The sequence below is a fragment of the Thunnus maccoyii genome, chromosome 14 (genome assembly GCF_910596095.1).
Source record: "Thunnus maccoyii chromosome 14, fThuMac1.1, whole genome shotgun sequence".
NCBI classification, from domain to species: domain Eukaryota; kingdom Metazoa; phylum Chordata; class Actinopteri; order Scombriformes; family Scombridae; genus Thunnus; species Thunnus maccoyii.
In genome coordinates, this window is record NC_056546.1 from 3972494 (window position 1) to 3987575 (window position 15082).

At 38.3% G+C, this 15082-nt stretch overlaps 1 protein-coding gene across 3 annotated transcripts in view; it reads left to right on the plus strand.

The window, feature by feature from the left end:
- The window catches only part of atrnl1a (attractin-like 1a), a 320080-nt gene that overhangs the window by 146276 nt on the left and 158722 nt on the right, over nt 1–15082 (plus strand). For all 3 annotated transcript variants that reach the window (XM_042432657.1, XM_042432659.1, XM_042432658.1), the window contains 2 exons: nt 12728–12822; nt 13580–13658. In XM_042432657.1, coding sequence (XP_042288591.1) covers nt 12728–12822; nt 13580–13658 — 174 coding nt within the window. The remainder of the gene's footprint in view (nt 1–12727; nt 12823–13579; nt 13659–15082) is intronic.

Sequence of the window (15082 nt, forward strand, 5' to 3'; positions counted from 1 at the left end):
GGGCAGATGAAGGAGAAGTGCCGTAGTCAAAACAGATGTTTTGTGGCACACAAGCACATACTCACATTATTCTGCATCTCTCTCACACAAATACACACACACAGTCTATAAATTGCCATCATCAGTTTTAATATTATATCAAAAGAGTTCAAGTCCTGTCAATGTCAATAGCCCTCTACTTTGAGAGGGGCTGTCATTGTTTCAATGAGGGAGGCTCGAGAGGATACAGCAATCAGAGGAGTCATACCAAAGATTGCACTGGTCACTTCAAATATGCCTTTGATCACAAAAACAACTTCAGGTCAAGAATGCAATCGAGGCCTGTAACATGGGTTCACTTCTGCAGAAGCTTTTATCTTTAAATGCCATTTACATTCCTTTTTACACGCACAATTACACAGAAATTTAGTTCAGAGAAATCTGCCAATTAAGGAGGCGCAGCAGTTGGTTAAAGAAATCATATTTGGTATTTTAATGTTCTGCAATAATCCAGCTATCATTTGAGAACATGAGCAACTTTCTCTACTAAAGTTTGAACCTGTGATATCATCTCAAGTGAGTCATGTTTTCCTCCGGGTGTTACAGACGATAGAGCTCTACATAATCAAAAAACATTTTAGATAAGATTTAGTTTTACAGTTCACTGATGGTTTGTTTTATTTACCCTGTGTGCCGGACTCAGGACTGAGATTTGAAGGCACTAGATGGCACCAATGCAATGCCCTTTTACTGCCCAGTACTGTGAAGGGCTTTAGATAGTATACATGTGTACAGTCAGACTCATGGACAGGTTTTAAGGGCTCTTTAAGTGTGTGGCTCCTTTATCACTATGGTCACAGCTGAAGTGGTGTGTGTTTTTTCAGACGTATTTGACTACATTGTGTTCTGTCATTAATGCAACATTATCTTTTCTGCTGTCTATGAAACGGGGCTAGTTTTGTTTGAATAAGAGCAAGCACACTCTGACGCACACACATGGATGCACACAACACCCTTTCTCTCTCTCTCTCACTCTCTCACACACATACACACACACATAGAGCGAGACTATGAATTTAAAAGCCATCCATTTCCTGGTACTTTGAGGAAAGGAGACACAGTTGTGGTTGAAGGTAATATTAGCCTTAAATGTCATGGGAAGGAAGGTGCTGATAAAAAAAAAAAAGCTTCATCTGCAAATATGACATGCAAGGCAAGAGATGCTGTCAGATTTAGAGGTTTGAGATCCTGCACCACCTGTGGATTTCTTTTGATGTGAAGAGATGGTGAAAAGTTATCAGACAGCTGATGGCAGGGAGATTAAATGGAATGCTAAAAAAAAAAAAAAAAATACAGTATTGTGTCTTCCCTAAATAGGGCGAAAATAAATAAATAAAGTGAAATACTGTAGCTGGCGTGAGCAAACTGGGAACGTGCTGGTGCTAGTCGGTCACATTTTCTCTGCACTGTGACATTTATTCCCATGTGGCATTTTGATCTTGGGATTGTACAAAATTGAGTTTAATAAGAATTACCGAAGAGAGCGAAAGAAGCCAAGAATCAAGATTTGTGTATTTATTTTGCCCTCACGAGTGAACCCACTGATTGAATTGATTCAAGTGAAATGGAATTAATTTTGCCTTTTTAAATTCTAGTAATCATTATCAGGCTCAGAAATGTCTCTCTCTCTCTTTTTTTTTTAAATTTAATCTTTATGTAATCAGGTAGTCTCATTGAGATTAAGATCTCTTTTCCATGAGAGGCCTGACAACAAGACACATTCATAAGACAAGAACACAGTCAGCAGACAGAAACAACACAACTACACAATAAACAAGGAATTTATAAAAAATAAAAAACATCAGATAATAAAGCTTTAAAATCTCCATGGGGAATGTAATACTCAAGTTTGAGGGCAGTTTGCAGTTCATTCTACTACAGCATACATAAATCTGCTCAGTAAATCACTTGTTCTGTCTTTGAGAAAAAATCTGAACCCAAAAGGGAGAAATTTATATTTTAAAGTCTTTGATTTCATGATGGCGCCCTCCACTTTTGAAATACCATTCTATCATCTGCCTGCGTAGAGTCCTTATTTGGATATAGCAAATTAAATCTTTGCATAAAGCGATACTGTAGCATTTTATCATTGGCAGAGCAGACGGTCACACTGAGCCTGATTGCATCCTGCTACACAACACAAGAGCCACAGACCTGAACAACAACTCACATTAGCTTTCCTGCTAAAGTCTCCTTCTTATCTAACTTACAAACATGAACACATCTTGTCCTGCACCTTAGCTTGTTGAATGAGCCACCAAACATTCACAGAGGAGCAGCTAGATAGCTAATGAGCAGCTGCAGCACATTAAACAGGATGACAATATACCTGCAAATGTAACTTTGGACCCGTTAGATGCTGGTTTGGTCGTTACTCTTCAAAATCCCTGTGTGGGACACCCTGCCTGTTTACTTTGCCTCTGTTCCATACAGTGTAACACTGGTAGCCTCCCAGCTAATGTCAACAAACAAGCCTCCGACACGCCCCCTCAAGCCGGATGAGACAAAAAGGCCCCTTTTTCTTCATTCTGATAATACAAAACTATTAAAAACACCTGTAAAAACATGTTGACGTTATTTTTGATGCACAGAGGGATGTTTAAAGACTCAAAGACTGCATGAAATTTGCAGGTTCAGGCTGTGCAGAAAGGCAGATTAAAATGTGTACTGGGAGTCAACACAATGTAAAAGATTGATAGAAAAATGCAGTCTGTCCAGCTTTGCCATTATTCTATGGGATTTCCCATTGTATTAATATGTTGTTAGCATCATGCTAAGCGAGGATTAGTGTCCTGTCAGCCAGTCCACCTGGAAACCTATATGCAAATAGCAGTGCATTTATCAAAGCTCTAAGCAGCAGACCAAATAAGTTTGGAGACAAATGTATTTTTCTTTCATTTGTACATGAGGAATAACGGCACACATGACTGTTTGTAGTTGAGTTTGTTTGAGAGAGAGAGAGCTGCAAGCCGCAAACAGCTGTTTCTACGCACCTCCCCCTGCTGATTTTGTGATTGCTCTGATTAATAGATGTATTCTTTGATTTTGAAACAGTCGCCTTATGTTGTTGTTATTTAGTCTTCCTGAGGCTATTGCATGTTTACATCAATGAATTTCATTTTATGAAAAAAACTGACCCTCGCAATTTTTAACAGCCCACTGAGTCACTTTGTCACATTGACAAGAATAATATATATTCTGGGTGGCCGGTTTTATATTTCCAGTTTTTATCTTTGTATGTTGTTCATTTTAAATGATCTCTGTTTTTTGACTTGTTTACATAGAGTAGGTATAGAGAAGACGCCTGAGGTTAAAATTATTATTATGCCTACTCTTCTTTACCTCATGTCATGGTTAGTTAAAGTGTTACAGTCGTTCATCCCTCGCAAAATCCTTTGCCCTGTTGCTGCTTTTTAGGTGTGTGTGTGTGTGTTTTTGGCCGAGCTGAAGGTCCAGCTCTAATCGTCACGGTTCGCCACTGGTCAGAACAGAGTACAACAGGCTGGATTTATTCCATCCATGTGCAGGACTGCTTGTCTGCTTCAGAGAGCAGCAGCCCTGACACAGAACACTTCCCGAGTACCATAAGTCCAGGAATAGAGGTTAAGCACTTGCCTCAAACCCTTTAAAGGGGAATAGAAAGCCATTATCTAAACCAAACAACCACTCAAGGTTGAACAGCTGAACATCATAACAAGTACAGCCACCTTGACATCTGCTGTGAATCAGACATGTTTTGTAGTCTCCTCCCCTCTCTGTCTGCCTCTTTCATCTGTATAGAAGTAGTATTACAAAGTCAGTTGTAAGCAGTCATCGAACACAGACAGGGCAGTATATGTTTGCTCAGTTGGCAACAGTTTGTCAGTCAGTCATCAACAAATCTCTAAGAACCCAAAGCAATAATAAGAAGTGCTGTCCTAAAAATTAAGGCGTGTTTTCTGATCTGTCACCTGTATGGGTAGGTCTGGTTAAGTTAAGGCAAATATTGCTTTAAAGGTTAAAATTAACCAATGTTGACTGAGGCAGACGGGACTCAAACCGTGTCTATGGTGTTAAGCTTCCCCAATCATCTAACCCAACCTCCTCCCTAAGAGGAAAGTCAGAACTTCTCTGTCTGTGCAGAAGTATAATTCAGTTGGGTACCGGTTAAACACAGACAATGCAAAAGACTCAAAAATGAAGAAAGAGCTTGTTGCTCACTAAAAAAAACATCCTCTGCAGGTCTTACACCTTCAGATATTGTTTTAATACATCCTGAGAAGAAAATTGGTCCAGACTTGAGCTTTTTGGTGTGCAGCAAGCCCTTTTCTTCAATTATGATTCTCCTTCCTATGTGGTTTTGCATCACTATGACAATGTCATGCTATTTCTTCCTTTGCTACTGAGAAAGGACAGTCAATATTCATGTGACAACAAGAGGTTGCTTGCAAGGAAAATGTCATAACAGGTTGTTTGAAGTGTTTATACAAATAACCATCATTTTCATGGTGAGGACATTCTTGGTATTACAACTTGATATAACCTTGGTCTTGTATGAAAACACATGAAAGTGCTATAGTGCACAATTGCATTTGCTGACAAAGTCCTTCATTACAGTGAACACGGTAGATACATTTTCTGTCACGCCTCAAATTCTTATTTACTCTCTGGAGAGTTGCTTTATATTGGTCAGATGCCACAGAGCATTCTCAGGAACAGAGCTCCATGTATACATAGTGCAAAGGAATAAATTCATCATGTTCGTTGCAATTAACGAGTATGTCACCCAAATGCAACAGTATGGCTCTACAGTTCTACAGCACAGAGGCACAAGCTATCATGCTTGGCTCTACAGTACAGACAATACCTCTTAGCTGGTTTTGGCCAGTTTTTAGGATTTAAGCACCACGTTTGACAGTTGTAATGCATTGTAACATATTGTTATTGAACAATAATACAGAGTGAAGTCATGTCACACGCAGAAACTTGTTCTTGACATTGTTAACAAGCGTTTGATGAAGCAGCAGTCAGAAATACATGTTGATGAAATGTTTTCTTCTCTGATAAATGTGAGCGTCCAGCTACTGACGGCAGTGTTTCTCATCTCACTCGAGGAGGAAGTGCACAGAGCGATGCTTTGGTCCAGTTAACACTGTCATATTGCACTACCAGTCAATTGATGGAAAGCAACTTTGCTTTTTAATGAGTTTGCCCCCAGTCAGGCTAGTATTTATCAGCGGGGATCACCAGGACGACACTTTAATGAACCACTTGTCATATTCCATCACAATCAGCTACAAGGGACATCTAATTAGGGACGGCCACTAGGGGTGCTACGGTTCAATAAGCCCATGGTTTGGTTTGTATTGCGGTTTTTGGGGCACGGTGTTGGTTTCAGTTCGGTTTGTTTAGCACATATTTTGTCTTATTTGCAAAAGTGACATTTTCTTTCATTCAGAGATAACATATGAAATCAACAAATATTCTTTCAAAAGCAAAAGTGTTACTTAGCCTACTTAAAACAAACTAAAATGATTTCAGTATAGCTGTTTCTTTGTGTTTTGCCTTATTTGCAAAAATAACATTTTCAATTCACACATTAATTATAAAATAGCAATATATAAATACACAGATACTCTTTCTAAAGGTAAAATGCCACTATGCCTACTGTTTAAAACAAACATAAAATGTTTCCAGTATATCTTTCACAACATAAAGTGCAACATACATTCAGCCTGTAGTTGGCACTGTATGGCTTCTGCTCCATTTCCTTCTCATGGTTTGTATTGTGAACGGTTCATTTTTTTTTTTTTTTTACGGGTCAGTTTTGCATCCAAAACAGCCACCAAGTGTCCTGTCACTTATACTGAAAAGACCAGCAGTCAGTTGAATTACCAGCTAACACCAGTCAGGCCACAGTCAGCGCCTCTTGCTGCCCTCAGGCCTTCTGGGAAAGATTAGTCAAGCTGAACAAAAGTAGCTCCGATATTTACTGACAACCTCACAGTCTCAATTAACAGGCAATTAGTGATGCATAACATGCCATAAGACTGCGTAGTGATGTCATGACAAAAATCTAAATCTACTGCTGGAGAGGGATGAAGAGGGGTGATTTGTCATATCAATTTCAACTACAAGATTTCTTCTTTTAGTGGTAAAATGATATCAAAGGAAACTAAAGAAAAGTAAGTCAATGTTTCAGCCAATTTTAGACCTCGGGGGTAGTTGCACATCAGTGACCAGCAGTCAGCATCGTTCCTGGCCTGAGGCCGTTCATTAGGACGTGATCTTGTGTCAGTCCAGGATGTCTCAATATTTCCTGACAGGCAATCAGTCTGGACGCCTATCCAACTTGGATTAATTGGTCCTATCAGGCCAAAACCCTTTTTTGCAATCCAATAGTTACCCTTGACAGACTATTAAATATTCCGACTGAATTTAGATCAGTTTGAGTAAGTTTCAATAAGAGTTTGATCCATGTACTATATGGCATTTTGGGAGGATACACAGAGCAGATAGAAGAAATGTTCTCACTGACCCCAGTGACCCAAGTCCATACTAGATATTAGAATTACACAGATTTACCAGAAAATACAAACATTAATCTTCAGTAATGCAGTTCAGTTCAACAGCACTGCAATGTACTGCAGTGTGTATTTATTATAGTTATATATCCACATATAGTTTCTTTTTAGATTTATAGCCTTTCATTGTTTTTATCTTTGTGATTAACATTATTTTTTCATTCGTTCTTGTCAACTGTGTGTGTATCTGTTGGTCTGTGTGACGAGCTGCTGCGTACAATTGTTCTAACAGGGATAAATAAAGTTTTATTGAGTAGTAAAATATCCTGCCTTTGTGAAGTTTAAGTTATCTTTTTATTGAGTCGGTGTTAGGGAGGTGTTGATAGTCTGCGGTCGTTTTTATTGAGGCTGTAGTTGTGGTGTTGTATTATTTTACAAGATGTTTGTAATGTATTTGCTCTTCTTTATATGTAAATGAGGTAAACAAATAATATCGACACCTGTCAGTACACTTAAGTCCAATACAAAACTACACCAAAAAACACAGAATGTATCTTCCTTAGCAATCATATTCCCTTATCATAGACACAATACAAGGAACCTGGCACTGAAACAACATGTTATACAGTGACTATTATTTTTAGTTGTGTTTAACCTTCCCGTTGTCCTCCGGTCAATTTCGACCCAGGAGGACAACAGGTGTCATTATGTGCTGTCATCAAAAAAATTGAAATGGTTTTAAAACAGTATCCTGACTAAACTTTTACATAAACCAGTCTGCCATAATCCATCAACATATTTTCCTCTGATCTCAACTATAGTTAAAATCATTCATAATTTCTTAGTCAGGATTCTGTTTTGAAACCATTTTGATTTTTTTGATGACAGTTCATAATGACACCTGTTGTCCTACCGGGTCAAAATTGACCCGAGGACAACAGGAAGTTTAAAGATGTCCTCCACCAGTCATAGTTTCAACAAAAACAGAACTTGATTTGATGGATGATTTGCACTGTATTACACTCTACAATCTCTACTTTTTTACTGTATTATATGTTCCCCAGGTATTACTGCTAACAATTATATTGGCTGTAAGTATAAAAGTGTACATTTTCAAAGGACAATAGCTTATTCCCAAGTTAAAAGCTTAGTGAAAGGTTCATTTATTGCTTCACATATTTAATTTGAGACTTCACTGGAGCTCTCTCATCTCTTTTTCCAGCCTTGAAAAGCTCCTCCATTATGTGTTGAATTGTGGGACGATAGCGTCCATGGACAACATATATCTATGCCAACTAACATATGACTGATATATGTGGAGATATTGTGGTATAATTAACTAGTGTGACATGAGCCCATCAGCTTATATTGCTGTGGGAACCATTTTTACCATTCTGACTGGACGGTGATCTGTCTTTAGTTTGGAGTCAGTCTGTAGGTGTTTTCATCAGTATTATTTGCAGTGTATGATTAAGCTTCTTCTGTTACAACAGAGTCATCCACACCACCTTTTAAAAACATATTGATTTTTGGTTTTTATTCTGGCATTCTGTGTGCTCAGAATTAAATGGTCTGCAGTTGGGACGCTGGGTGATTTTGAACTTTGTGACTGTCCATCCGTCAGATCATTGTATTGTTAAGGAACAGTGAGTCTGTAATATACTCGGGGTCACCCGGCCTCAGGCATACCTTCCAGATTACCTTGACCTCCAGTCTGGTGTGATATTGAATCCGTGTTGTCCTTGTGTTTACTAACCTGTTTTCCTCAGCGAGGTGATGCTGTAATGTCTGGCCCGCGCTCTGCCAGGCAGGTGTTGCAAATGGGAAATAATGAGTTGTTAACAAGCATTAAATGAAACCTCAGCGAGAGATTCTGACAAACTGACATTGTAGGTGAGTTCACGCTTGTTTTTGGATTTCCATTCGAAGCAGACTGCTGGAATATCAGATTACGTTCCGGGTGAAGGCTTTCTCTTCTGCCTTCTCATTCCCCATCACTGTGTTTTGTTTCATATAGGCTGAATCAGCTTACATATTATATGGTAATAAGATCACCCATCTGTGAACCTGAGAAATTGGCATAGACTATTTCTATTTCAGTTCTTCTGGGGATCGTTAATAGCTTTAGTGATACCTTGATACAATTCATCCGGAGTGAGAATTTCGCACATGTACGTGTGTAATTGAGACTCCCTAAGTGAAACTGCTGTCAGATTTCTCAGATGGGATTTGTAATTAGCTGAGATGAACTTTTAAACCTGTCTGATGCTCTTGTTCCTAACAGCCTTGAAATCAAACATATTGGAAACACACGGAGGGACCGGTGTAATTTGTTTTCTTGTGTCGGAAGTTTTTTTTTTGTGCGGTATTCTCATTTGTTTGGTTAACTATGCAGATTCGTACACAGCAGATGCACAAGCAGGCAAATGTATGCGCACATGCACGTGTACATATACTGTATGTACTCAGAGGCCAAACATATTGTACACACGCACGAATATGCACACACTCTCTCTATCCCCTTTTAAAAGTATAAAAAAAACCCTCCAAATACTCTGAAGTTGTACTGACGACCCTTATGGGATAAACAACTGAGCAGCAGCAGCAGTGCATGTCTGCCTGCGAGGGAGGGAGGGAGGAAAAGGGAGATGTTAAGAAAAAAATATTGTCTTTGATCTGATGATATCTGCTGTTCGGGCTAACTTGCCATGAAGGCTGAACAAAACAAGGGTGTTTGTCAAACATAATTTGCTTTCGTCTTGGTGACGCCCCAGGATTGTACAGCTGAAAGGAAGGTGATATTAAACATCTCTCTCTCTGTCTCTCTCTCTCTCTCTCTCTCTCTCTCTCTCTCTCTATCTACTGTTTGTGACACAAAGTTTTTCTGCTCGGTAAGTTGAAAAGCTCTTTCAGTATCTCTGCTGACTGCTGCCACTCTGCGTTAGACGGCAACAGATTACCTGTAACAGCACTTAGATGTTCTTCCTCTGAAACATTCAGGCAGTTTCTGACACAGCAACAGTCTTCTGCTGTTGACTACCAAGCAGCTCCGATGTGGAGCTAAAGGAAGTTTATCAGCCCGGTGTAATCGGTCCACTGCCATTAAAAACTTGTAACAAAGCAATTTTGTAAACCTTCTACAATCCTTCTTCTTCTATAATTAATTTGATGAAGCCCTAAAAGAATGTTTGTATATGAATGTCTCCACCTATGATTAAAAAGTACCTAACACATTAAAAATACGATCCTAGTCAGTTCAACACAGATTTTAAATTGAAATAGAAACACAATACAGGTACGTTGCATTAGCAGAGACTCTAGTTAGACTTTTGGAATCAGTATCTGAAGAGAAAAGGAGTTTGTTCCTACTGTTCCTGCTTCAGTCCTCAAGTCGTGTTTAGGAAGCAAACTTTACTGAGCTGCTGGCAAACAAAACTTTGGGTACTTGGCTTTGTACTTGAGGAGCTGTAGCATTTATTTGTATGACAAACTGTAGTGTAGTGTGTACGGTACATTTACTGACTGTCACGCTGTTTCCACAAGAGCACGCACAAACTGCACACACATGAGATTCCTTAAAAGAGAAAATATGTACATTTAATTCACAGGGGACACTGCATCCTTTAATGTCTTGCCCTTGAGCACCTTAAAGCTGAAGACTCTTTCTGTTCATTATTACCCTGAAGGACAGCAATAGATGGCTGGAATGATGTTGGAACTACAACAAAGATGGCAGATGATCCAGAATGGTATTTGTTATATTGTCTGCCTACTATCTAGTGAAGATGTTATTAACGTGGTCTCATGTGAAGTCATATGACATTAGGTTTATTGACAATATATTTAAAAACACAACATAAGACTCGTTGTCCCTGGTATTTTCACAGACTTTCAACCATTCAGCAAGATGGGGACAGGTGTTTATCATCTGACGTGAAGAAATTATTACAACACCCCAAGTACAAACAATTGATAATAATGTTTAGGGATGTACTGAAGACAAAAAGGCAACATAGACTCACATAACATCACATCATAAGAGAAAACAGTTGTGTGATGCAGTGATAAGAAATTGAATCAAAGTCTAGACATGAAAAACATTTCAAGATACTGTCTATTGTTTTACCTTTGATTTAAAGCTAGAAGGATTTGACTCATCTTTAATTAAAGTAGGCAACTGATAGCACTTCATGGCCCCAGAATACAGAAAAGAATTCTCACCTGCACTATATTTGACTTACATCTGTAAAGGTTTAAATTTGCCTCACTTACTGTATTGTGACTGTGATTTTCACCCACCTTCTTCAAATAGATTTAAAAGTAGCTGCTCCTGTGTAATACCCTAAAAAACACGTTTAAATCAACCTTCCGCACATCCACAAACAACAGTTTGCTGGATTTTAGCTGAATTTCAAACATAACATGACACAATTTGCGTTGTTACGACATGACAGAAGAAAATAAGACATGGTTCAGTTGTTCACCTTTATGCAGCAATACAAGACAACTTAATGTTGTATTTTTATTTCTATTCTTTTAATGTGAATCACTGTTTTCAATGCTTTTATTTGCAATCTGCAATGTGTTTTCGCTATAAAAATCTATGCATACAGTCAGGACTTTTTGGGTTTTTCCTTCATTTTCATGTAACCTTATCATCTGACAGCTTGCATCAGTTAACCAACTGGAATTTAACTGACTATCAATTAGAGGTGTGTCCGAATACAAATACGTTATTCGGCAAAGCACAAATAGTGGGTTTTTTGTTGTTTCATACAAATATTTTAAAAATTATTTGTTTTCGGGAAGAAAAAAAAAAAACATGTTAAATACCAGCACACAGGTCAGTTACATCACTATCTCAGTCTCTCTCCTCTGCTCCACTGTTACATCTATCAGCAGGTCTCAACTAGGGGAGTCACATCCACCTGCTGCATGACGCACATTTCCTAATTTGGACATCACTCCTGGAGTTGGGGATGTTCCCCAGAGATAAAGCTAAGCTACTGACACAAATGAAGTGTTCCCAAGGGAACACTTCATGAACACTTATTGTAACACTTTAATTTTAAATTTAAAAGCGTAATAAAAACAAAACCAGGATTTATAAACCTCTTTCCACTTTTATTCGAATACAAATACAAATAATTTTGCTGCCTCAAAAAATACAGATACAAATACAAATACTGGGCCTTCTGCACATCCCTACTGCCAATTATGGTAGTGAATACTAAAATAACTCAGAAAAATAAAGGAGAGCTTAAAATACAAGAATAAGTGTTACTGGCCTGAGAGTGTTTTAACCTGAGCTGCCCTTGGATGCAGACTTCACACACATACCTGGATTACCCCGAGGGGTTAGCGCTCAGCAGTCATGCTGATTAATTTAAAAAATATCCTCTCCCCTCTGTTATCCTCTCATGGCCACATAGCTGCTTTCTCTGCTCATTCCTCTCTTTTCTCTCCTCCTCTTCCTCTGTGTTCTCCTGCCTTCTTCCTCCCCCTGTCAAGGCAGACAGACAAGGTGACCCAGCATGGCTCCTGCTGTCCATCCAGATGTTGAATCACTGTGATCCCCTCCATACGTCAGTCATTGTCTCTCTGACAAAGAGGCTGCTTCCAGACACTCAATCGGAGCCGCTTTCAAAAATGATTATATCTCTGACCGAACATGATTATTTCGACTCTCACTCTTGTTCTATTGATCGTCTCGTCTGCCTAAGAAACCGGCATTGTGAGCGCTCGTCCTTCATATTTATAAAACATTTATGCGTGTGTGTGTGTGTGCTTGTACACACGCACTTTGAGCATTTTTATCACTGATTGAGATCTTTGACCACATCTACGCTGTAGCCTTATTCTTCTTCTAAATGATTATCGACTCACGGTCAGCTTCACCCATGTTTTTACTTTCATAAATCTGTCTGAGTTTGATGGTGATGTCAGAAGAATGAGCTGGAATGGAGCTTTTATTTGGAGTGGCGTTCTTGACGAGAGATCAAAGGTGTTTCAAATACACTAAAAATTAAGACCAACACCCCCCCCCCCCCCCCCAGCATTATCCTTGAAACAAGACGTCCCAAAGAACACTTAACTGAAGCTTTTTGAACAAATAAAGCAGTAATGCACCTGCTTATAGATTGAATAATTATATTATTGTCTTTCTCTTTCTCTCTGTTACCCAGACAACCTGTTGATCGATTACCAGTTTACCTTTAGTTTGCTTCAGGAAGACGACCGCCACTACACCGCTATCAACTTCATGGCTACACCTGAACAGGTAACACACACACACACACATGGACACACAAGGCTGGGGAAGTGATATGTTGACTTGTTTAGGGTGCAAAAAGTATTTAAATAAAGAACTAAATAAATGTGACTCATGTTTCTTGTTTAGATTTAAGGTATTTTTGGCTTTTAGTCAATTGTAGAAAGTGAAAACTGAGAGACATTATAAAGCACAGATATATAGTGATAGTAGTAAAATAAGCTGTAGAACATTTATCTGGAGTTCGACAGTGGTAGATATCTGAATTCTTGGATTTTATCCGACCAACTGTTTCTCCATAGTGCCTAAAGGCATGTTGGGATACAAGTTGAATTCCTGGCAGCATTGCAGAAAAATTTAAAGACACTAAAAGACGCCAACAGATTCGGATTTGCCAAAGGTGACACAAGTTGGCTTAGGTTAAAATGTTTCTTGTGTTATATTTATGTAAATGTGGTGCATAAATGTACCCAAAAAAAGGAGCAAAAGGTCCTGGAAGACCTGGAGTCAAATAAGTGAAACTACTGTCTGTACTCTGGAGAAGAACAACACAGACTGCAAAAAAAAAAAAAAAAAAAAACACAGCTGTTAATATAAAAGCATCTTGTAATCTGATTGCAGCTCAGGCCCTTATCGTTATCTCTCCAGCAGTGCTCTACTTCATCTCTACAAGTTTCATCCGCTGTCAACAAAACTTTATTTTGTGCTTTGCTCTGTAACCAAACCAGTAACCAAACCCTGCATGTTTTTCTTGTTTTGATTACAGGCCAACAAGAACCTGGACATGTCCATCAACGCCTCCAACAACTTCAACCTCAACATCACTTGGTCCTTAAGCTCAACAGGTAAAGAACAAGTTCACATATATATATATATTTCTAAAAAAAATTCCCTTTCGTCTGATTATCTTTAAAAACATTTTATCTTCTCCACCTATTTAAAGCCCTTGCATGACCAACATATACCAGCTGATTTCACTTATTTTGTCTGATATGAACCTCTTCTCAGGATGAGCTGCAACTAGATATTTTCATTATTGATTAATCTGCTGATTGTTTTCTTGATTAAATGATTAATTTAGTCCAAAAATGTTCACCACAGTTTCCTGGATTCCAAGGTGATGACTTAAAGTTGTGTTTTTTGTCAGACCAGTGGCTGAAAACCCAAAGTTATTCAGTTTATTATCAATTAAGGCAAAGAAAAGCAACAAATCCTCAAAACTGAGATTTCGGAACTATGTAATGTTCAGTATTTTTGCTTTAAAAATGTCTGTCAACTAAATGAGATAATCAGTTATCAAAATTGTTGCAGATTATTGTCTATCAGATAATTGATTAATTGACCAACCTGTCATTGAATTGCCCTAGCACACAGTGAACACACCATACAGACAGAACAAGCAGTCAAGTTACATAGCGTGGATATGCTGATCCATATAGCGAATTGGATCAAATTGCTCCTTTTTTTTTATTTTTACTTTGTGTTGATACTTGGACATCAGGCAGAGTTTTATCCTAAAGCGTCTTCAAGGTGCTGCAGGTCTACATAGAAAGCAACAGATGTTTTGACACATGTTGCTCTTAACTCTCCTGCTACTGTAGCTTTGTTACACCTGAGTGTGTGGAAAGAACGATACCTTTGTCATTCTTATTAGTACATGGAGTTTAGCATTGCTCCCCTCACCTTCAACCTGAGCAGAGGTCTAATCACTCTGCAAACACCTGCGGGTAGAGCTTAATTAGGAGAGCAGTCAAACAATATATGGTCAAATTTAACTTGCTGTATTTGAGACACATTAAACATTCTGTCTAGTGTAAGTTAATAAGGAGCATTTAATGCAGCTAACACTGTTACAAGCAATCCTCTAAGAAAAGAAAACCATTATTCTTCACACCAGGACATTATCTGATATTTCTGTCAATTCAAAGGGGCTTTATTGGCATGGGAAACAGATGTTTACATTGCAAAAAAAAAAAAAAAAAAAATTACATAAACAGAAGAATTGTGATTTTGCTGTTAGAAATAGAAAAAAAAATGTAGATATGTAGTTAAAATATATATAAATACAAATAAGTGAGAACTATATAAACACTGCAACATTTTGTGCAATGATTGTATTTAAAGTTATCTGTTCTGTATATATGTATAGTCAGTATGTTTATGCACAGAGAGTCTTCATGGTGGTTTTATTCCATCAGATGCCCTTTACTGGTCACAACATTGCTGTATGTCACCCAGCAGATATGTAAGTTTTTTTGTTGTTAGCCAT